This window comes from Pristiophorus japonicus, chromosome 8, assembly GCF_044704955.1.
Source record: "Pristiophorus japonicus isolate sPriJap1 chromosome 8, sPriJap1.hap1, whole genome shotgun sequence".
Classification (NCBI taxonomy): Eukaryota; Metazoa; Chordata; class Chondrichthyes; family Pristiophoridae; genus Pristiophorus; species Pristiophorus japonicus.
Genome location: NC_091984.1, coordinates 183062729 through 183087575, shown reverse-complemented (window position 1 = coordinate 183087575; position 24847 = coordinate 183062729). Strand labels below are relative to the sequence as shown.

Genomic DNA, 24847 nt, shown 5'->3' with positions numbered 1-24847 from the left:
CAGAATGAGGTTGGGCTTAATGTACGTTGTGTTGCAGAAGGGCCATAGGAACAGGTGTAGGCCATTTGGCCCCTCGAGCTTGTTCCGCCATTCAATTAGATCATGGCTAACCTTCTACATCAAATCCATTTACCCGCCTTTGATCCATATCCCTTGAAAATTTAAATTGACCTATCATCCACAATCTTGTGGGGAGAGAATTCCAGATTTCCACTACCCTCAGTTTTAAAGGGATGTCATCAAGGAGCCTGGTATGGGATGAGGACAGTGTTAGGAAATCAGAAATGTGAAGGGTTGGGGAGGGGGGAATAAGGAACAAAGAAGGCAATCAGAAACAGGAGATGTCAAATAGTAAAGTATCATTATTCCTGGAGTGTGGACCACAAGGCAACGAGTACATACACCTGGCCCCTCGAGCCTGCTCCGCCATTTAATAATGTCATGGCTGATCTGATCATGGACTCAGCTCCACTTCCCTGCCCGCTCCCCATAACCCCTTATTCACTTATTGCTCAAAAATCTGTCTATCTCCGGCTTAAATATATCCAATGACCCAGCCTCCACACTCTCTGGGGCAGAGAATTCCATAGATTTACAACCCTCTGAGAGAAGAAATTTCTCCTCATCTCAGTTTTAAATGGGCGGCCCTTTATTCTAAGACGATGTCCCCTAGTTTTAGTTTCCCCTATGAGTGGAAATATCCTCTCTGCATCTAACCTTGTTGAGCCCCCTCATTATCTTATATGTTTCGATAAGATCACCTCTCATTCTTCTGAACTCCAATGTGTATAGGCCCAAACTACTCAACCTATCTTCATAAGTCAACCCCCTCATCTCCAGATTCAACCCTGTGAACCTCCTCTGAACAGCCTCCAATGTAAGTATATCCTTCCTTAAATACGACCAAAACTGTACGCAGTACTCTAGGTGTGGCCTCACCAATACCCTGTACAGTTGTAGCAGGACTTCTCTGCTTTTATACTCTATCCCCCTTGCAATAAAGGCCAACATTCCATTTGCCTTCCTGATTACTTGCTGCACCTGCACACTAACTTTTTGTGTTTCATAGGTCCCTCTGTACTGCAGCACTTTAAATTATAATTTGCTTTTCTATTTTTTCTGCCAAAGTGGATAACCTCACATTTTCCCACATTATACTCCATCTGCCAATTTTCTGCCCACTCACTTAGTCTGTCTATATCCCTTTTGCAGATTTTAAGTGTCCTCCTCACAATTTGCTTTCTCACCCATCTTTGTATCATCAGCAAACTTGGCTACATTACACACGGTCCCTTCATCCAAGTCATTAATATAGATTGTAAATAGTTGAAGCCCGAGCACCTACCGATCCCTGCAGCACCCCACTAGTCACTGTTTGCCAAATGGAAAATGACTCATTTATCCCGACTCTCTGTTTTCTGTTAGTTAGCCAATGCTCTATTCATGCTAATATATTACCCCCAACCCCGTGAACTTTTATCTTGTGCAGTAACCTTTTCTGTGACACCTTATCAAATGCCTTCTGGAAATCCAAATACACCACATCCAATGGTTCCCTCATCCACCCTGCTCGTTACGTCCTCAAAGAACTCCAGCAAACACTCACAATCACACACAGCCACACGCAATCACTCATAAACACTTGCACACACTAGAGTGCAACCTGTACAGCAGCTTCCAGACCATGGTGACCACTGCCTCTCAGGGCTTTCAGCATCTGATATCTGCCATCAGACCAGCCATCTCATTGATCCTGTTGGCAGTGAAACGGCAGTGGCCGGACTCTACCTGCCTAATCCTGCCGTGTCTCAGGAGAACAGCACATGCCAGGACGCCAGCCTTGCCCCCTCAGAGTCTCATGCCAGTGGAACGTGAGAGGTGATATCAAGCTACCCGGATGCAAGCTCCAGATATGAGGCCAGCAGTTACTCCTTGCCATGGGACAAGGGCCACCGCAGTCCCATGAGCCTTTTATACAACCAAACACCTCTCCCAATCCTGGCCCAGGTGGAACATGGAAGAAAGACATCCAAGGGATGCACGGTCTTGTGTCCACTTTGGAATTCACTGTAATAACATGGAATGTGCGATGACACTATAGTGTTTTGTTATTGATGGAGGTTAGAGTCAAACTGAACTGGTACAATTATTTGGTGCTGACATCCTCACTCAGGAGATTATTGGCATGGCCATGTAGGAGCAAAATGCCTAGCCCATGGAGGACTAAACTCAGACAACTTTGAGCCGAAATCACAAAGCTTCTTCAGATGTAAATCACCTATGTTCTTAGTGGATTGTCTCCCCCTGTGACAAATTGGGTTCAAATTCAAACTCCATTCACTTGTAGGTTAAGTTATAAACATTTACCAGGGGCCGGTCACTGAGTTTTTAAACATTAATACTGGCTTAGGGCAAAGTGTCTTTTCCACAAGAGCCGTTGTGTAATGTAGCAAATGCCAGCCACATGTGCCCAAAGCCTGTGTGTGATTGGCTAAAATGTGGGTGTGGTTCCTGTCTGTCACCCTGGGTTCGCTGGTCAGATCATGTGAGCAGGTCAGCGGCGAGTTTCCTGTGCTGGGCTGTCCTTTGAGAGGTCTACTGAAAGCTTGCGTTACTGAATCCGTGCACGCTCGATACTTTCTCAACTCTAAACCGTTGATGTTTTTTTTTTAATTGTTATGTTTCATTAACTATTAACATTTTTAAGAGCAGATGGGATCCGCGCCATCAGGTGAAAGATCAGACCGTTGTGCGGGTCTGACTCAGTCCTGGGCGGATGAGTCAAGTTGCGCTGGGGCAGAGATTGGGGAGGGGGGATAACTTACACTTTTGGCGGGGATGGAAAACGGGAACGGAAAATTGGGCGGGCTATACAATGCGTGACAGATCCCTTATCGTCCGGTTCCTGCCACAGTCGACAGTTAGAATCTACTCCTACGAGTGTCGTTTGATAAATAAGAATTATCCGGGCTTAAAATAAACAACTATTTGCCAACTGAGCTTCTTAACCATCAAATGTCAAGAATCCAACAATAAAAGCTACAGCCCACATCAAGCTCATCTAGCCATTATATAAACACTGACTACTGCAAGGAAGGTGAATATCACAAAGAAAGCAAAAAGCTGCATCTACATGACCTTTTAAAAATTAATTCAGGGGATGTGGGCGTCGCTGGCGTGGCCAGCATTTATTGCCCATCCCTAATTGCCCTTTAGAAGCTGATAGTGAGCCATCTTCTTGAACTGCTGCAGTCCGTATGGTGAGGGTACTCCCACAGTGCTGTTAGTGCATCGTCAACACCTTCACCGAGGCGTACGAAAGCATGGGCCTTACGCTAAGCATCCGTAAGACAAAGGTCCTCCACTAACCTGATCCCGCCACACAGCACTGGCCCCCCCCGGTCATCAAAATCCACGGCGCGGCCTTGGACAACGTGGACCACTTTCCATACCTCGGGAGCCTACTATCAGCAAGGGCAGACATTGAGGACGAGGTCCAACACCGCCTCCAGGGCGCCAGCGCAGTCTTCGATCGCCTGACGAAGAGAGTGTTCGAAGATCAGACCCTCAAATCTGGCACCAAGCTTATGGTCTACAGAGCTGTAGTGATACCCACCCTCCTGTATGGCTCAGAGACATGTACCATATACAGTAGACACCTCAAATCGCTGGAGAAATACCACCAACGATGTCTCTGCAGGATCCTGCAAATCTCCTGGGAGGACAGACGCACCAACGTCAGTGTTCTTGATCAGGCCAACATCCCCAGCATCGAAGCACTGGCCACGCTCAACCAGCTCCGTTGGGCGGGCCACATTGTTTGCATGCCTGACACTAGACTCCCAAAGCAAGTGCTCTACTCGGAACTCCTACACGGCAAGCGAGCCCCAGGTGGGCAGAGAAAATGTTTCAAAGACACTCAAAGCCTCCTCGATAAAATGCAACATCCCCAATGACACCTGGGAATCCTTGGCCAAAGACCGCCCTAAGTGGAAGAGGAACATCCGTGAGGGCGCTGAGCACCCCGAGTCTCGTAGCCGAGAGCATGCAGAATGCAAGCGCAGACAGTGGAAGGAGCGTGCGGCAAACCAGACTCCCCACCCACCCTTTCCTTCAACGACTGTATGTCCCACCTGTGACAGAGACTGTAATTCCCGCATTGGATTGTACAGTCATCTGAGAACTCACTTTTAAAGTGGAAGCAAGTCTTCCTTGATTTTGAGGGACTGCCTATGGTGATGATGAGGGAGGGAATTCCAGGATTTTGACCCAGTGACGATGAAGGAAATATAGCGCTGTTCCAAGTCAGGATGGTGTGTGACTTGGAGGGGAACTTGCAGGTAGTGGTGTTCCCATGTGCCTGCTGCCCTTGTCCTTCTAGGTGGCAGAGGTTACAGGTTTGCAAGGTGCTGTTGAAGAAGCCTTGGCGAGTTGCTGCAGTGCACACTGCAGACATGGTGAAGGGAATGAATGTTAAAGGTGGTAGATGGGGTGCCAATCCAGCGGGCTGCTTTGTCCCGGATGGTGTCAAGTTTCTTGAGTGTTGTTGGAGCTGCACTCATCCAGGCAACTGAAAAGCATTCCATCACACTCCTACTTGTGACTTGTAGATGGTAGAAAGGCTTTTGGGAGTCAGGAGGTGAGTCACTCGCCGCAGAATACCCAGCCTCTGACCTGCTCTTGGTGCCACAGTATTTATGTGGCTGGTCCAGTTAAGTTTCTGGTCAATGGTGACCTCCCCAGGATGTTGATGGTGGTGGATTCGGCAACGGTAATGCCATTGAATGTCATAAGGCAGTGGTTAGACTCTCTCTTGTTGGAGATGGTCATTGCCTTGCACTTGTGTGGAGTGAATATTACTTGCCACTTATCAGCCCAAACCTGAATCTCGTCCAGGTCTTGCAGCATGTGGGCATGGACTGCTTCATTATCTGAGGAGTTGTGAATGGAACTGAACACTGCAGTCATCAGCAAACATCCCCACTTCTGACCTTATGATGGAGGAAGGTTATTGATGAAGCAGCTGAAGATGGTTGGGCCTAGGACACTGCCCTGAGGAACTCCTGCAGCGATGTCCTGGGGCTGAAATGATTGGCCTCCAACAACCACAACCATCTTCCTCTGTGCTAGGTGTTGTATATGCAGACTATGGATGTACTCTCTGTAGTCACTGTGTGGTTGATAAGATGGAGACTTATTTACCTGATGTACTATCAATAAGGTTTACGCTGTGTGTATACATGCTGGCACCACTCAAGGGTGCAATGGTGGAGACTGGAGGTTTCCTGCCCTGGTGGCAGGGCCCAGTATAAAAGGCTACACACCACGCTTGCACATCACTCTGGAGCTTGGAATAAAGGACCAAGTTCACTACAGTTTCAATACAACACATTGCCTCTTGGAGTCATTCATAAGTACATCACAGACATAACAGCTGGCGACGAGAATACGGACTTTCACGTGACTATGGCTACCTTGGCACACTAAAAGACTTTACAGAGGGTGATGATTGGAATGCTTTCATGGAAAGGCTCAAGCTATATTTTGTGGCAAATGATCTGGCAGGAGAGACGGACACATTGGTGGAGAAGTGCAAGGCTATACTGCTGACCATTTGTGAGCCCGAGGTCTACCGCCTCGACAGGGACTTGCTGACACCCATGAAGCCAAGGACAAGACATACAATGAGCTGACTGAACTAATTTGCGACCAACTAAAACCAAAAGAGAGCATCCTCACGGCCAGGTACAGATTCTACACTCACCGCAGACCTGAGGGCCAGGAGATTGCAAAATATGTTCAGGAGACTTGCGGCTCCGTGTGATTTTGACATGCACCTCAATGAAGCATTGCGAGACATCTTCGTTATGAGAATTGGCCACAAGGGCCTCCTTCACAAGCTATTATCTGCCAACACCACAGTCAACCTGCAGAAGGCCATCAGCATCAGTCAGGCGTTCATGACCTTGACCTGCAGCACCAAGTAAATCATTCATCCTGTGAACTCAAACCCAGCAAGTACTGTACACAGAATGGTGCCTTTCACAAGCAAGACTGCAGAACGTGGCTCTGCCCAGGGCAGAGAGCACAGACCTCAGGGTTCCAGAACTCGGAGTCTACTGAGGTGTGCTAATTGAGTAGCACTATGCTGACATTACAGAGGAAACCATAGGGCTCACCAGTGTCGGTTTGTTGAGTAAATATGCAAAGCATGTAACACGAAGGGCCACTTCCGGCGTATGTGTAAAAGAAATACGACTCACCGCCTAGCAGAGGAGTCGGTAGATGACTTTGAATCCAGCGGGGAGTATGATGATTAGGTCAGAGAGACAGCTCAGCCCCAAGAAGTGTATACCTGCACCACCGATTGTCCTCCAGTGAAGATGGAAGTCGAGATAATTGGCGTTCCAGTCTTCATGGAAGTGGACACGGGAGTGAACCAGTCAGTGATGAGCCAGGATGCCTTCGATAGGCTATGGAACGAAAAACGACCCGAGCTGGTTCAGTACAGGAAAAGTTGCACACCGACACCAAGGAGCTGATCTCAGTCCTTGGTAGTGCAGATGTAAGTGTAATCCATAATGGCGTGGTGCACAAGTTACCTCTGGATTGTTGCAGGTAATGGTCCAATGCTACTCGGGTGGATGGGAAATGGGAAGACCTCTTCACTCCAGCAATCGATGTCCCCTGAGCTCAGAGGCAGAGCAAAACCTCACCTTTGCTTGGACCAGGTACCAGAGAACAGACCAGCGCAGCACCTGGGGCACAGACCGTCCATCACAACTGCGTGGCAATGATCCGACCAGAACAACCTAAAAGTACCTTCCCGGTTCCAAAGGCAGGACTCCTGGGGAGGAAGATCGAATTCACAGGCACTCTTCCAGCTTTTGTGGCAGAATTGCGGGCGAGCAGGATCAAGGCAGTCAACCGAGGACAGAGGCAAGATGGCGTCCCTACTGCAGCGAGGTGCAGCGTGGCTGAAAAAAAAGATGGCCGCGGCAATATCACGATGTGTAACGCTGAGGGACCAACACGTGGTGTCTAACAAAGGATTTGACTGGGGTAAAGCCAGCAGGGTTCTCTTAAAGGAGACCTGCAACCAACTGAACTTAAAGAGACATTGTATGCATGGCAATCAATGTAACGAACCGACTAAGATTGTGAACAAAATGTTGTTGCAATTTGTCAGTAATAGAGTGTCCCCAAAAGTAGCAAGTGAGCAACCTCAGGAGGGTGAAGGCACTGATCCTGATACCCTGCCCTAGGTCTATCCCACGCTGCAGGCACCCGATGGCAATATTCGCCACGGACCCGGAAACGAAAACGGCGCCAATACACGCAGTCGGCCGCCGTTGCCCACCACCCGGGTGGAGACTGTGCAGCCCCCAGACCCAGTCACTACCTCGGCCATGTCCAGGAGCGAAAGGTCAGAACCAACGAGTTCCCCAAACAGAACCTGGAACAGTCAGGTTCCCAACACCATTAGAGAGCAGGCAGAAGACTCTGCAGCCCTCAAAGGAGGACAGGGAGGCCACACACATCTGTGGCTCTGCCCACCACTAGGCAACGGCAAAGGCCCCGAGTCCTGGCTAGGTGAGCGAACCAAGCCCACCCCGCTAGCAGGGGGCGCAGCACTGCCATCAGACGACTAGGACCACGTCCGGTTGCTCTGGAACCAGCATCCTCGCATACCTGTACTGCTACCTCAGTACTGACCATGAATGCAATGTACCCAATCCTGGGCACAACTGTAAAACGTAATGAATGTAAGTCACTGAACCAAGGTGTCACGATACAAACTGTAAAAAAAAATGTTTTTCTTCTTTTCTTTGTACATGCTCTGTGTCCTGATCTCGCTGGGGGGGCGGGGAATGGATGTATGTAGCCATGGACACACGTGGATCACACCCAGAACCCACTGGAACCTCCACTGCATCTTTGAACCACCCAATCTGGTAACCACCACCCAACGTTGTGGCAAAAGGACTTGGGGGTTAACAGGGAGAGAGCTAAGCCAAAGCACAGCCAAGGTGCAAGGGCTATTGGCACTTAAGTCTGGGGAGAGCTAAGCCAGAGCACATAGTGCAAAGGTAATTGGCACAAAGGACTCTGGGGAGAGTGATGTATATGCAGACTATAGATATACTCTCTGTGTAGTCACTGTGTGGTTACATAAGATGGAGACTTGTTTACCTGATGTACTATCAATAAGGTTTACACTGTGTATACATGCTGGCACCACTCGAGAGTGCAACCGGGGGTTTCCTGCCCTAGTGGCAGGGCCCAGTATATAAGGCTGTACACCACGCTTGCGCCGCACTCTAGTGTTTGGAATAAAGGACCAAGGTCACTACAGTTTGAGTACAACACATTGCCTCGTGGAGTCATTCATAAGTGCATTACAGATATAACACTAGGTATGACTCCAGCCAGTGAAGAGTTAGCCCCATGATTCTCATTGACGTCCCAAAGTGCTTCCCAATCAGTGAATTATTTTGACGTTTGATCACTGTTGTTCTGTAGGCCATTTGTGCACAACGAGGTCCCACAAACAGCAATGAGGTGAACAAACAGTAAATCTGTTTTGGTGGTGCTCCTGTGAAACGTTATTGAATGTTTTTGATCATATTACAGGTGCTATATAAATGCAAGTTTTTGTTGTGCGTGGGTTGTAAGAATGCAAGGAGCATAGGTAAAGAATGCAAAGGGCTAAATATATCTCCAGGAGTAACTATTTCGCACTTGAGCATATCTTGTAGAAGAGAAGACATCAAGGCACAATGAATATTGATTAATTTGATGCCCTACCATCCAAGGCAAGTTTAGTGAACTAGGTCCCCTGCCCTGTTCCTGTTCCAGCTCCGTCTTGCTTTTGGTCTGGAAAAGCGGCGACAGACCTAGTTGTTAATAATTATCCCTTTAACATAATGACCTGACGGTAGAAGATTTTATGATCTTCACGATTGGCAATCCCTTCGAGGAACTTGATTTTGAAACATGCCAAGTTCTGTCATGATGATTGGGTAGAATTTCCGCAGGGGTTCCCTAATATTTCTCTGTAACTCTGGAGGAAGATCGGTGAAAACCTCAGAGAGAAGGAGTAAACGGGAGATCAGCAGCCCATGGGCTGAAAATCCAGCGCTTGAAACCCAGGCATCTCAGTTCATATTTGTGTATATATTTCTTTTGTAGTTATTAGTCTTTTTAAATTTTGTGGGCCTGGAGATTTGGAAAAGGCTGTTTGTAACATTGTTGTCTCATTGGTGGATAAATCCTAAATCAGAACACCAGGATCTGTTAGTATCAGTACCTTGAGATACATGAAAATTAATGGGAATATTGATTTAATTTATGCGTGGCTCCATGGTATCTACTCATACACAGAGACAAAAGGCTTGGTAAACTGAATGCAATCACTAGGTGAGACAATAGCCCAGAATTTGCGCTCAGCGGCGAAGCAAAAGCCCTCACCGCTGGCCCCGAAAAAGGCTGCCCACAGTGATCTCACAATAACTGTGGCAAGAAGTTTGCCTTTTTCAGCGCCGTATAGTGGGGATTCCCTATCGCGTAGTATCGTGAATAAACTTTTGTAAAGTATTTTTTAAATTGTAATTTTTACCATAATGAAGAAATTTGACATTCTCCAAAATTAAAACTGAGTTTTTCAGGGACATAGTTTGTTTAGCAGCCAATATGCTGTTAAAACCCCAGTTACACCTAATCCAACAAGGCCAACAGAAGTAGCCTTGAAGGGTTACAAACCTCAACCCAGTCTCCCAGAGTCAGTGTAAGTAAGCTGAAATAATCAGCATGCTCCAGTGAAGCCTCAGGTTCAGTCACTCATTCAGACCAGAACTCGCCAGGATGGCATTAGCAATCACTGTTTAAACAAAAAGCAGTGAACTATTGACAGAACTATTAACAAGAGGCTGTTAATGCTGATCTTAATTTGTTTTTGCAACTGTTTGATGTTTAATTTTATTAGATGGCAAGAAGCACCTTCTCTAAAGGGGTCCACCATTCATTCCACCTTTTAAAATGAATGATAGCAGTGGTATTCGGGGGCCAAATATGCTTAACCATCATTCCCCCTTCTCCTGGCCCCCCTCCCCCCCCCCAGTAAGTATAGTGGAGTGGGAACTGTCTCCTGCCAATGACGTCGGGGTCTGACCCCGTTGGAGTTTCATTCGTCTAAAAATGGGGTCAGAATTGGCGCATCTCAGGTGACCATGAGCAGCAAAATGAGGATGTGCTGACAGGAGCGCCTTCAAACAATGGCATCTGGCCCACTTTATAAAAAGATTAGTTGCTCAACCACCAAAATGTCTCTTTTATGAGTGTTCCAAGGCCATGAGCCTCACCTGGGAAACTCCTGCGAGCCCCACTTTCCGCCGCTCCACATTACTGCCGTCTTGCTGGAGTCTAGTGCGTTTTGGGGCAGAGGAGGCAGGAGTGCTGGTGGAGCATCAGTTGTGCCTCTAATGGGTTGGACATAACGACAGCTCAACCCGAATGCAAGAGGGAATTCCCAGGCCGTTATCTGTGATGTGAAGACCTGTCATTACTGAGCCTGACCTCACTCGCCCAGATATCTCCATCAGTGCACCCATTGCCTTAAGGAAATTTGGGGCGTCCCTGTTCATCACTCTCTAAAAGGGGTCCTGGTGGTGATCCATATTGGTAATCAGTGCAATCTTTAGACTTCCCATGTGTTAGAATGAGAACACTTTGGGCCGATAGCACTTTAGTGTAGCATATTTATGTGTAACAGATGCTGTCAGATAATTCATTCTGTTAAGATTTAATAATCATAGAATCATGCAGCACAGATGGAGCCCATTTGGCCCACCGTGCCTGTGCCAGCTCTTTGAAAGAGCTATCCAATTAGTATATATACAATCCCTTTTTGAAATTTGCCATTAAATCTGCTTCCACTGCCCTTTCAGGTAGTGTATTCCAGGTCATAGCAACCCACTGCATGAAAAAAATTCTCCCCATCCACCCCTCTGGCTCTTTTGTCAATGATCTTATATCTCTGTCCTCTGGTTACCAATCCTTCTGCCACTGGAAACTGTTTCTCCCTATCTACTGTATCAACACCCTTCATAATTTTGAACATCTCAAATAAGAATAAATATTGGCAGGACAGAAATCAGCAAGCTTCCTGTGCCCCGTGGAGGCGGTAACTGAGATGAGGTGGGACTTCCTATGCCAGGCACGGAAGCGCTGCCCGGCAGTGAGATCGGAAGTGGCAATGTTGCACGCTCAACTTCCTCTCGGGGGCAGGACCGGGGTGCTAACCGCGGGAATTTTCTAACACTACACGGAGAGCCGCGCAGCGCTGGCGGGAGCACAGGGCTTCCCCTTCCGTTAAAAGGGAAGGCATGCTGTGGACTCTGCATTGGGGAGAAGGGGCCAACCGGGGGGGGGGGGGGGGCGTGGAGTGCCGTGGCAGCAGTCTGGCACAGAAGCGGAGTGCCGGGCTGCAATATCGTGGCACGGACCCTGCCAATTCAACAATGCACTGCTGCGACCGGTAAGAAGGCCATTGTAAACAAATTGCACATCACACCTCCCTTTAAGTTGCCCGGCGAGTGGAGTGCGGCCCGGTTCGTGACCTGCGAAGGCATCATCCGCGGCGGTCTCACGGGGCACTGCTGAAGTTTTGCTCCGGGGTGACAATGGGTCACGGCGCACTGCGATGACGGCACCATCACCGGCGAAGCAGCCCGGGGTGCTACCAGCTGGAGCAGGGCGCCACCGGCTTGTGCCTTCACTAATCCACGCGGAATTTTGCCGGAGGCAGTAGCGGCCCGCGCCTCGGGCGAGAAGTCACTTGCTAACGCAAGGCACAAACGACGCAAATTTCTTCCCCCACGATATCAGGTGACATAGGATGGAGAAATGATGGTTAATCGGATTCAGCACATTTGTGAGAAGGATATGTAGATAAATGCTGGGCTGTGCCTTATACTAAACTAATGGAGAAGAATCAGTCAGGTTCCTTTAAAAGGAGTGCACTCTGACCTCCCGATTGTCTGATCTTCACTATGCCCAGGGGACCCATCTCATTTGGATGCTGAGCCTGGAGAATCATACTTATTATACCTGAGGCTGTGGGATATCAGACAAGGTTATTTTGTTATCAGCAAAAATCACAACTATTGTGTTGCTCTATTTTTCATTTTGCAGCTTCATAGAAGGAAATTTTTCTTATTCATCTTCGTGGTAGGAATCGGTGGGAGTTTCCAATTTGGGTTCAATATAGCTGCCATCAATCCGCCGTCAGAGGTAAGAACATACTACAATCACTCCCACTTCCATTGATACTCATACTCCCACTGATACACACACCCTACTGATAGACTTCTACTGATACTCACAATGCTATTGATACTCACACTCCTACTTGATACTCACACGCCTAATGATACTCCCACTCCCACTGATACTCACACTCCTGCTGATTCACTCGCTTATGGATACTCACACTCTTACTGATACTCACATTCCTACTGATACTCACACTCCTACTGATATTCACACTCCTACTGATACTCACTCGCTTACGGATACTAACACTCCTACTGATACTTGCACTCCCACTGATACTCACACTCCCACTGATACTCACACTCCTACTGATACTCACACTCCTACTGATACTTGCACTCCTATTGATACTCACACTCCTATTGATACTCACACTCCCACTGATACTCACACTCCTATTGATACTCACACTCCCACTGATACTCACACTCCTACTGATACTCACATTCCTACTGATAATCACGCTCCCATTGATACTCATCAACATCATCATTGGCGGTTCCTCGAAATGAGGATGACTTGCTTCCATGCCGAAAAGGGATGAGTTTACAGGCATTTCAATGAAGGACCTAATTTTCCAGGTCCTGAAGCACATCTTAAAAGGTGGAAGCTGCCTGTGCGTGGATTTTTTTAACGTGGGGTGGCCGTTGCACACCAGCCGCCACATGGGCTTGACAGAGCTAGGTCTTGGTCCAGTATCAAGTACTAACCAGGACGATTGGAGACCAGCTCACATGCTTCTGAAACTCACACTCCTACTGAAACTCACACTCCTACTGAAACTCACACTCCTACTGATACACTCCTACTGATACTCACACTCCTACTGATACTCCCTCTCCCACTGATACTCACACCTCTACTGATACTCACACCTCTACTGATACTCACACTCCGACTGATACTCACACTCCTATTGATACTCCCTCTCCCACTGATACTCACACCTCTACTGATACTCACACCTCTACTGATACTCACACTCCTACTGATACTCAATTCCTACTGATACTCACATTCCTACTGATACTCCCACTCCCATTGATAATCACACTCCTACTGATACTCCCACTCCCACTGATACTCACCCTGCTACTGATACTCACCCTGCTACTGATATACTCCTACTGATACTCACACTCCTACTGATACTTACACTTCTACTGATACTCCCACTCCCACTGATACTCCCACTCCCACTGATACTCCCACTCCTACTGATACTCCCACTGCTACTGATATACTCCTACTGATACTCACACTCCTACTGATACTTACACTTCTACTGATACTCCCACTCCCACTGATACTCCCACTCCCACTGATACTCCCACTCCCACTGATAGAAACATAGAAAATAGGTGCAGGAGTAGGCCATTTGGCCTTTCGAGCCTGCACCACCATTCAATGAGTTCATGGCTGAACATGCAACTTCGGTACCCCATTCCTACTTTCTCACCATACCCCTTGATCCCCCTAGTAGTAAGGACTACATCTAACTCCTTTTTGAATATATTTAGTGAATTAGCCTCAACAACTTTCTGTGGTAGAGAATTCCACAGGTTCACCACTCTCTGGGTGAAGAAGTTTCTCCTCATCTCGGTCCTAAATGGCATACCCCTTATCCTTAGACTGTGACCCCTGGTTCTTCCCCAACATTGGGAACATTCATCCTGCATCTAACCTGTCTAAACCCGTCAGAATTTTAAACGTTTCTATGAGATCTCCTCTCATTCTTCTGAACTCCAGTGAAAACAAGCCCAGTTGATCCAATCTTTCTTGATATGTCAGTCCCGCCATCCCGGGAATCAGTCTGGTGAACCTCCACTGCACTCCCTCAATAGCAAGAATGTCCTTCCTCACGTTAGGAGACCAAAACTGTACACAATACTCCAGGTGTGGCCTCACCAAGACCCTGTACAACTGTAGTAACACCTCCTTGCCCCTGTTCTCAAATCCCCTTGCTATGAAGGCCAACATGCCATTTGCTTTCTTAACCGCCTGCTGTAGCTGCATGCCAACCTTCAATGACTGATGTACCATGACACCCAAGTCTCGTTGCACCTCCCCTTTTCCTAATCTGTCACCAATCAGATAATAGTCTGTCTCTCTGTTTTTACCACCAAAGTGAATAACCTTACATTTATCCACATTATACTTCATCTGCCATGCATTTGCCCACTCACCTAACCTATCCAAGTCACTCTGCAGCCTTATAGCATCCTCCTCGCAGTTCAAACTGCCACCCAACTTAGTGTCATCCGCAAATTTGGAGATAATCCCCTTGTCTAAATCATTAATGTACAATGTAAACAGCTGGGGCCCCAGCACAGAACCTTGCGGTACCCCACTAGTCACTGCCTGCCATTCTGAAAAGTACCCATTTACTCCTACTCTTTGCATCCTGTCTGCCAACCAGTTCTCAATCCACGTCAGCACACTACCCCCAATCCCATGTGCTTTAACTTTGCACATTAATCTCTTGTGTGGGACCTTGTCGAAAGCCTTCTGAAAGTCCAAATACACCACATCAACTGGTTCTCCCTTGTCCACTCTACTGGAAATATCCTCAAAAAATTCCAGAAGATTTGTCAAACATGATTTCCCTTTCACAAATCCATGCCGACTTGGACCTATCATGTTACCTCTTTCCAAATGCGCTGCTATGACATCCTTAATAATTGATTCCATCATTTTACCCACTACCGATGTCAGGCTGACCGGTCTATAATTCTCTGTTTTCTCTCTCCCTCCTTTTTTAAAAAGTGGGGTTACATTGGCTACCCTCCACTCCATAGGAACTGATCCAATATGGAATGTTGGAAAATGACTGTCAATGCATCCGCTATTTCCAAGGCCACCTCCTTACGTACTCTGGGATGCAGTCCATCAGGCCCTGGGGATTTATCGGCCTTCAATCCCATCAATTTCCCCAACACAATTTATCGACTAATAAGGATTTCCCTCAGTTCCTCCTTCTTACTAGACCCTCTGACCCCTTTTATATCCGGAAGGTTGTTTGTGTCCTCCTTAGTGAATACTGAACCAAAGTACTTGTTCAATTGGCCTGCCATTTCTTTGTTCCCCGTTATGACTTTCCCTGATTCTGACTGCAGGGGACCTACATTTGTCACTCACACTTCCATTGATACTCACACTCCTACTGATACTCTCACTCCCATTGATACTCACACTCCCATTGATACTCCCACTCCCACTGATAATCACACTCCTACTGATAATCACACTCCTACTGATACTCACACTGCTACTGATACTCCCACTCCCATTGATACTCCCACTCCCACTGATACTCACACTCCCACTGATACTCCCACTCCCACTGATACTCACACCTCTACTATACTCACATTCCTACTGATACTCCCACTCCCACTGATACTCACATTCCTACTGATACTCCCACTCCCACTGTTACTCACACTGCCACTGATATTCACACTCCTACTGATATTCACATTCCTACTGATACTCACATATTCACACCTCTATTGATACTCACGCTCACACTGATACTCACACTCACACTGATCCTCACACTTGCACTGATACACTCGCACTGATACTCACACTCATACTGATACACTCCTACTGATAATCACACTCCTACTGATACTCACATTGATGGAATCAATTATTAAGGATGCCATAGCAGCGCATTTGGAAAGAGGTGACATGATAAGTCCAAGTCAGCATAGATTTGTGAGAGGGAAATCATGTTTGACAAATCTTCTGGAATTTTTTGAGGATGTTTCCAGTAGAGTGGACAAGGGAGAACCAGATGATGTGATGTATTTGGACTTTCAGAAGGCTTTCGACAAGGTCCCACACAAGAGATTAATGTGCAAAGTTAAAGCACATGGGATGGGGGTAGTGTGCTGATGTGGATTGAGAACTGGTTGGCAGACAGGAAGCAAAGAGTAGGAGTAAATGGGTACTTTTCAGAATGGCAGGCAGTGACTAGTGGGGTACCGCAAGGTTCTGTCTGGGGGCCCAGCTGTTTACATTGTACATTAATGATTTAGACAAGGGGATTAAATGTATTATCTCCAAATTTGCGGATGACACTAAGTTGGGTGGCAGTTTGAACTGCGAGGAGGATGCTATAAGGCTGCAGAGTGACTTGGATAGGTTAGGTGAGTGGGCAAATGCATGGCAGATGAAGTATAATGTGGATAAATGTGAGGTTATCCACTTTGGTGGTAAAAACAGAGAGACAGACTATTATCTGAATGGTGACAGATTAGGAAAAGGGAAGGTGCAACGAGACTTGGGTGTCATGGTACATCAGTCATTGAAGGTTGGCATGCAGCTACAGCAGGCGGTTAAGAAAGCAAATGGCATGTTGGCCTTCATAGCAAGGGGATTTGAGAACAGGGGCAAGGAGGTGTTACTACAGTTGTACAGGGTCTTGGTGAGGCCACACCTGGAGTATTGTGTACAGTTTTGGTCTCCTAACGTGAGGAAGGACATTCTTGCTATTGAGGGAGTGCAGTGAAGGTTCACCAGACTGATTCCCGGGATGGCGGGACTGACATATCAAGAAAGATTGGATCAACTGGGCTTGTTTTCACTGGAGTTCAGAAGAATGAGAGGGGATCTCATAGAAACGTTTAAAATTCTGACGGGTTTAGACAGGTTAGATGCAGGAAGAATGTTCCCAATGTTGGGAAAGTCCAGAACCAGGGGTCACAGTCTAAAGATAAGAGGTAAGCCATTTAGGACCGAGATGAGGAGAAAATTCTTCACCCAGAGAGTGGTGAACCTGTGGAATTCTCTACCACAGAAAGTTGTTGAGGCCAATTCACTAAATATATTCAAAAAGGAGTTAGATGTAGTCCTTACTACTAGGGGGATCAAGGGGCATGGCGAGAAAGCAGGAATGGGGTACTGAAGTTGCATGTTCAGCCATGAACTCATTGAATGGCGGTGCAGGCTCGAAGGGCCGAATGGCCGACTCCTGCATCTATTTTCTATGTTTCTATGTTTCTACTCCCAGTGGTACTTACACTCCCACTGGTTGTCATACTCCTACTGATATTCACATTCCTACTGATGCACACATACTCACACCTCTATTGATACTCACACGCCTACTGATTCACCCATTCCTACTGATACTCCCACTGATACTCACACTCCCACTGATACTCCCACTCCCACTGATACTCATCATCATCATCATCATCATAGGCGGTCCCTCGAACGAGGGTGACTTGCTTCCACGAGTTCACAGATGTTTTGATGAAGGACCCGATCTTCCAGCCCTGAAATCCAATTGAGGAGGTGGAAGATGCCGGTGAGTGTTTTTTTTAACGTGGGGTGGCCATTGCACACCAGCCGCCACATGGGCTTGACAGAGCGAGGTCTTGCGCCAGTGGCAAGGGTTATCCAAGACGACTGGAGACCCGCTCTGCTGCACGGACCTAGCACGCACACATATCGCAGTGTGAGCTGACCCATGCTGCCCCTGGGCCCTCGGTTCTTCTGGGCCCCGTACCCTCATCTGTCACACCTCCACCATAAACACTTGCCGCTCCTCCGCCCCGACCTTCTCCCTCCTCTGTACCTGGGCCCTGCCGCTGTTCCTACCCACACTCCACAACGGCGACCAGGGTTTTGATGACGTCACCCAGTCGCCCATCTCAAAATCCTCACACTCACACTGATGCTCATACTCCTACTGATACACTACTGATACTCATACTCCTGATACTCACACTCCTACCGATACTCACACTCCTACTGATACTCACACTCCTACTCTTACTGACATTCTGACTAATATTCACAGTCTTGCTTATACTGATCAGAAATTATATTTCAATTTGACATTGAATGTAATCTGTTGTTTTAATTAATTCTTCCAGTATATTAAGAACTTTATCAATGCAACTTGGTATGAGCGACATGGAACCCCACTGCAGGAATACTCATTAATGCTCTTGTGGTCCTTCATTGTATCAGTGTACCCTGTTGGCGGACTGGTAGGAGCACAATTTGCTGCAGTTTTAACAGCAAAGTATGGAAGGTAGGAACACCAGGAATCTGCCTGTGCACCAAATCACAATACTGCAGGCTATGAATTTGTTCCATTTTATAAACTGCTTAAATTTAACAAGGAGTTAAGCCAAAAAAAAGGAATGTTATACATATTTGCCATCATTAGGGAAGAAAACAGCAGCATAGAACGTCAGACAGCATGAATTCATAAAGAGAAATTAAGAAGAATTGGAGATCTGGGGATTAGAGGTCATGGGATAAACAGACTGAAAGATTGATGGCGAGACACACAGAGGGATTGGAGATGGAGGGAGAGACACACAGATGGATTGGAGATGGAGAGAGAGAGAAACAGTGTTGGATTAGAGAAGGAGGGAGAGACATTGAGGGATTGGAGAAAGAGGGAGAGACAAACTGAGGGATTGGAGAATAAGAACATAAGAAATAGGAGTAGGCTATTTGGTCCCTCAAGCCTGCTCCGCCATTCAATAATATCATAGCTGATCTGATCCTGGCCACAGCTCCACTTTCCTGCCCACTCCCCATAACCCTTGATTCCCTTATTATTCAAAAATCTGTCTATCTCCACCTTAAATATATCCAATGACCCAGCCACCACAGCACTCTGGGGTAGAGAATGCCAAAGGTTCATGACCCTCTGAGAGAAGAAATTCCTCCTCATTTCCATTTTAAATGGGCGACCCTTTATTCTGAAACTATGCCACCTAGTTCTAGATTTCCCACGAGGGGATATATCCTCTCTGCATCTACTCTGTCAAGCACCTTCAGAATCTTATATGTTTCAATAAGATCACCTCTCATTCTTCTAAACTCCAGTGAGTATAAGCCCAACCTTCTTAATCTTTTTCATAAGACAACCCCCTCATCTCAGGAATCAACTTCGTGAATCTTCTCTGAATTGCCTCCAATGCAAGTATATGCCTTCTTAAATAAGGAGACCAAAACTACGCAATACTCTAGGTGTGGCCTCACTAATACCCTGTACAGTTGTAGCAGGACTTCCCTGTTTTTATACTCTATCCCCCTTGCAATAAAGGCCAACATTCCATTTGACTTCCTAATTACTTGCTGCACCTGCATGCTAACTTTTTGAGTTTCATGTACAAGTTCCCCCAGGTCCCTCTGTACTGTAGCATTTTGTAATGTCTCCCCATTAAAATAATAATTTGCTTTTTTATGTTTCCTACCAAAGTAGATAACCTCACATTTTCCCACATTATAATCCATCTGTCAAATTGTGCCCACTCACATAGCCTGTCAATATCCCTTTGAAGATTATTTGCGTGCTCCTCACAACTTGCTTTTCCACCTACCTTTGTATCATCAACAAATTTGGCTACATTACACTCAGTCCCGTCATCCAAGTCATTATTATAGATTTTAAATAGTTGAGGCCCCAGCATTGATCCCTGCGGCACCCCACTAATTACAGTTTGCCAACCGGAAAATTACCCATTTATTCCGACTCTGTTTTCTCTTAGCCAATCCTCTTTTATAACTCTCAACAAAGATATATTCCAGTGAGACAGAAAGACTCTAAGAGAAGGATGAACCATCGGGGCTAACTAAGAAAGTAAAGGATGGTTTCAAATTGAAAACAAAGGCATACAATATTGCGAAGAATAGTGGAAGGCCAGAGGATTGGGAATTTTTTAGAAACCAGCAATGGACGATTAAAAAAATAATAAACCTTGAAGACCGATACAAAATATTTGTTCAAAGTCTCTGCTATTTCCGTTACCCATTATTAATTCCCTAGTCACATCTTCTAGGGGACCAATATTTACTTTAACTACTCTCTTCCTTTTTATACACTTACTGTCTGTTTTTATATTTCTTGCTAGTTTATTCTCATAAATTATCTTCTCTCTCATTATTTTTTTAGTCGTCCTTTGTTGGTTTCTAAAAAATTCCCAATCCTCTAGCCTTCCACTATTCTTCGCAACATTGTACGCCTTTGTTTTCAATTTGAAACCGTCCTTTACTTCCTTAGTTAGCCACGGATGGTTCATCCTTCTCTTAGAGTCTTTCTGTCTCACTGGAATATATCTTTGTTGAGAGTTATAAAATATCCCCTTAAATGTTTGCTACTGCTCATCGACCGTCTTACCCTTTAATCTATTTTCCCAGTCCACTTTCGCCCACTCTGCCTTCATACCTTTGTAATTGCCTTGATTTAAGTTGAGGACACTAGTTTGAGACCTAGCTTTCTCACCCTCAAACTGAATTTGAAATTCTACCATGCTATGATCACTCTTCTCAAGAGGATCCTTTACTATGAGATCATTAATTAATCCAGTCTCATTACACATTACCAGATCTATAATAGTCTTCTCCCTGATTGGTTCCACAATGTATTGTTCTAGGAAACCACTCCGAATACACTCTATGAACTCTTCCTCAAGGCTACCTTGAGGGAGACACACTGAGGGATTGGAGGTGGAGGGAGAGTCACTGAGGGATTGGAGATGTAGACATAAACACTCTGAGGGATTGAAGATGTCGAGATGGTGGCACAGTGTGAGGAAATCTAAATTGAGAATCGCTATATGATCAGTCTAGTTTGAGTTCCAATCTGACCAGAGCTGGACAGTAACTTATTCGGAGGTTAGTGGTTGAGTAGAATATTGCAGCCTCTGGTTAACCAAATATGTCTGAATTTCCAGTGAATGTGCATAACAAATGAAGATGATTTTAATTAATCCGTGGAGTCTAATAATAAACATGATACAAAGATGAAACTAAAGTTGGATTAGGTTCTTTAAAATTAAACAGTATTCATTTTGAGTATGTCCATTAAAGAGGTGACTCGCGCAAGAAAGCTGAAGCTAATTCTGAACCACTTTTGCCCAATGTCTTGATTGCTTCTCGAAGCTTCAATGAAGGGTGCTTACAGCTTAGATATTCTATTCTGCTATGTGCAGAAAATTAATTACCATTAAATATTACTTAGTAAAGTTGTAATTGTTCAGAATACATCCAACTAAACACACGTGTTTGTGTTTCAGAAAGAAATCTCTGCTGTGTAATAACATCGTGGCAATTATGGCCGCACTAATAATGGGGTTCAGCAAGATGGCTGGCTCATTCGAGATGATCGTGGGGGGACGATTCCTGTATGGAATTAGCATAGGTAATGGAATATTTTATTCAAGGAGCTAGTGTGCATTGTTTGCAGGGATCAAAAGAAAAACTTTTGAATGTTGGGAATAGAGACAGAAAATCCATGTTCAACCATCACCTGAAAGTACCGAGAGTCACATCTGAAACACAAGTCTGCCTCATGACATGGACTTCAACGGCACTTCAATCTTGCTGCCTACAGAAAACTCTGATCTTGAACTCAAAGGGCAGCTCGCATGGATGTTGTGTAGGCTATTAATTATTAAAAGGGGCAGGCTATCGTGGACCCTAAATGGTTGGATTTCAATGAATAGACTCATACAGCACAGGAGGCCATTCGGCCCATCTTGCCTTTCTGAAAAAGCTATCCAATTCCGTTCCAACCCCTGCTTTTTCCCCACAGCCCTGCAAATCTTTCCCCATAAAGTATTTATCCAATTCCCTTTTGAAAGTTACTATTGAATCTGATATGCTCATAATAAAGGAAGAAACTGAGTACTGTGAGCAATGAGTAAGTGTGACCTTAGCTCCTTAAATAAGACTCCAGAGTGCAGGTACCTCGTGGGTGACCTGTTTATATACAGTGCTCCCAAGAGAAGCTGGGATCCCTTGGGACTCCAACAGGTAGACCCTCTGGTGGTGGTGTGATACAGGTTGCAAAGGGTTAAATGCATAACATCACTCCCTCGTAAAGTTCATAGTATACTTATTTACAGGGTGAGATGATCTGGGCTTTTTGCTCCTTTGTCAATTGTCTCGGTACAAATGGGTGAGTTGGTTGGTTCTTCGCTGGGCTGCTGGGCAGCCGGCCTTGCCGGGCTGCTGGGGATGGTGAGTTCGTCTTCATGGTCAATCATGATGTCGGTTGCCACTTGTGTGTGTGTTGGAGGGTCAAAGCTGGTGGTGTCTTCTTCGGGTTGTTCGTGGCTGTTGGTGAACCTCAATTTGATTTGGTTCAAATGTTCTCTGCATGTTAGCCCTGTTAGATCTCTTAATTTCCAATGAAATACGAACTCCGATGGTAGTTTTAACTTTTTAATACTGGCAGAGAGCAACAAACTGCTTGGCTTCAAGCCAGGTCTTTGTTCTTACTGAGACACATGGTCAAAATAGCTGTACTTTATACCTGGATCAATTTACAGAAAAGAACTCGCCTTCTTTGACCTTATTGGCTCAATTGAAAGTCTTTTAACGTTTTATTGGCTCGCTACCCAAGGTCTGAAAATGTCATTGATTGATGAGTTAATGCAACATGCTGAGCAGCACGTAGTAGCTTTGACTTGGGGGTCTGTGAATTTTCACAGTCTGTCTAAATGAGCCTGTTTGAATACTCTATCAATCCCCCCTTTGATTCTTTCACAAACTGAATCATAAAACTTCAGGTATCACTGGTTAAACATTCTACAAAATAATTTCATACATGTTAATAGAGTTTCCTTCTAAAATTTGTTGATGTGTTTCGCCACATGTCCGGACTAGTAGCTTCCACACAAATTTACACCAACCCGAGTTCCATCGTGGCCACGATGGAAGTCTGGTTTTAGTAGGTTAATTAACCTTATTCCAATTGAATCCAAATCATTATCTTAATTCAACCAGTAAACCACCTTTCCTTAAGCATAACATAAACAAGCAATATAAAAGTAAAAGGTATTTACATGTAATTCCCTTGCTACCCTACTATTTCCCTTTGGTGCAGAGGGTCGGCTAGTAAGAAGTAGGCCTATGTCTAGAATACCTACAATCAATACTACAGTAAATTTATACATTTTCGCAAAATGTAATTGTCCTTATTAGATTTCAGCTTCAGTTACGGGTGCTCATTTAACGTGTGAAGCATGGATCCAGGCTTTCTTTCCTTGGACTTTAACAGCTGCCTGGGTGGTCAATAACACTTGATAAGGTCCCTCCCACTTGGCACCCAAAGGTTCTTTATGCAACTTTTTCACATAGACCCAGACTCCCTGGATGATGTCGTGTCCTCCTTCGGGTGGATTACCCCAAGCTGCCGATAACTGTCGGGAAACAGAACTAATAGCATTGGTTAAGTTCTGACAGTATGATAACAAAGTGTCACTCATTAAGTGAACATCAGCTTTCCGTAAGTCGATAGTTCCTGGCAGCGACATGGGTCTTCCTGTTATAATTTCAAATGGGCTTAGACCTGTAGTTCTGTTTGGGGTTGCCCTAATGCTACATATCACTATTGGTAGTGCCTGGGGTCATGGTGTTCCTTCTTGGTGATATTTGGCAAGCCATTGTTTCAGAGTTCGATTCATTGGTTCTACTTGTCCTGATGATTGTGGATGATAAGGACAGTGTAAATCCCACGTAATGTTCAGTAACCTACAGACTTCTTGGCAGACAGCACCTGTGAAGTGTGTTCCCTGATCTGAGTCAATGCTACTCGGGACTCCCCATCGGGGAATGTAATCCTTACACAAGACCTTTGCAGTGTGATTGGCTGTGGCTCTTTTAGTTGGGACAGCTTCTACCCATCTAGAGAATCTGTCGACCATGACAAGAATGTTAGTGTATCCTTGGCATGAAGGAAGAGATATATAATCAACCTGCAGATGCTGGAATGGTCCGACAGGGGCAGGGGGCCTCAGTTGGGGCATTACCGTGATAGGTCCAGAATTATTTTTCTGGCAGACCACACAACGGTCTGTTACCAGCTGGGCATGTTTTTTAAATCCCCGACCCCACCAGCTTTTCTGGAACCGTGCCGTCATCTGTTGTGAGGCCAAGTGTCCCCACGAGTGGATCTGTTGGGCTAAAAAAGGCATAAGCGCTTGTGGCGCGACTGGCTTGTCGGTAACTCTTTGTCTCCAGACACCATCTTCGCATAGCTTAATTCCTGCCTCAATCCATGTCCATTTTTCCTCTCGGGAGCACTCGCCTTGCATTGTTTGAAGGTCTCGTGTCAGAGTCCTGAGTGCTTTCAATCTGCACATCTGTGTTGGTTCTTCTGGAGGAATGCCCTGTGAGGCGGCATCTTTAGCTGCCTGGTCGGCTAGGGCATTTCCCTGTGCTCTGTGGTATTTTCCTTGGTATGGGCCTTACACTTCAGGATGGACACTTCCTGAGGTAATTGTATGGCCTCCAGTAAGTCTCGGACTTCTTTTCCATTTCGGATAGGTGTACCAGCAGCAGTGAGGAATCCTCTTTTCCGCCATAACATACCAAAGTCGTGAGCGACTCCAAAAGCATAACGCGAATCTGTGTAGACATTAGCTGTCTGTCCTTCTGCTATTCAACATGCTTCTGACAGGGCCCGTAACTTAGCCTGTTGTGCTGACGTTCCTGAGGGTAAACATCCTTTTGCCACTACCTCATATAAGGT

The 24847-nt window shown here is 45.9% G+C and overlaps 1 protein-coding gene across 1 annotated transcript in view; it reads left to right on the top strand.

The window, feature by feature from the left end:
- The first annotated feature begins 1684 nt into the window (after positions 1 to 1684).
- Positions 1685 to 24847, top strand: part of LOC139269232 (solute carrier family 2, facilitated glucose transporter member 11-like) — a 94963-nt gene continuing 71800 nt past the window's right edge. Inside the window, exons 1-5 of the mRNA XM_070888322.1 lie at positions 1685 to 1878; positions 4382 to 4457; positions 12193 to 12291; positions 18225 to 18385; positions 21387 to 21511. Coding sequence (XP_070744423.1) covers positions 1685 to 1878; positions 4382 to 4457; positions 12193 to 12291; positions 18225 to 18385; positions 21387 to 21511 — 655 coding nt within the window. The remainder of the gene's footprint in view (positions 1879 to 4381; positions 4458 to 12192; positions 12292 to 18224; positions 18386 to 21386; positions 21512 to 24847) is intronic.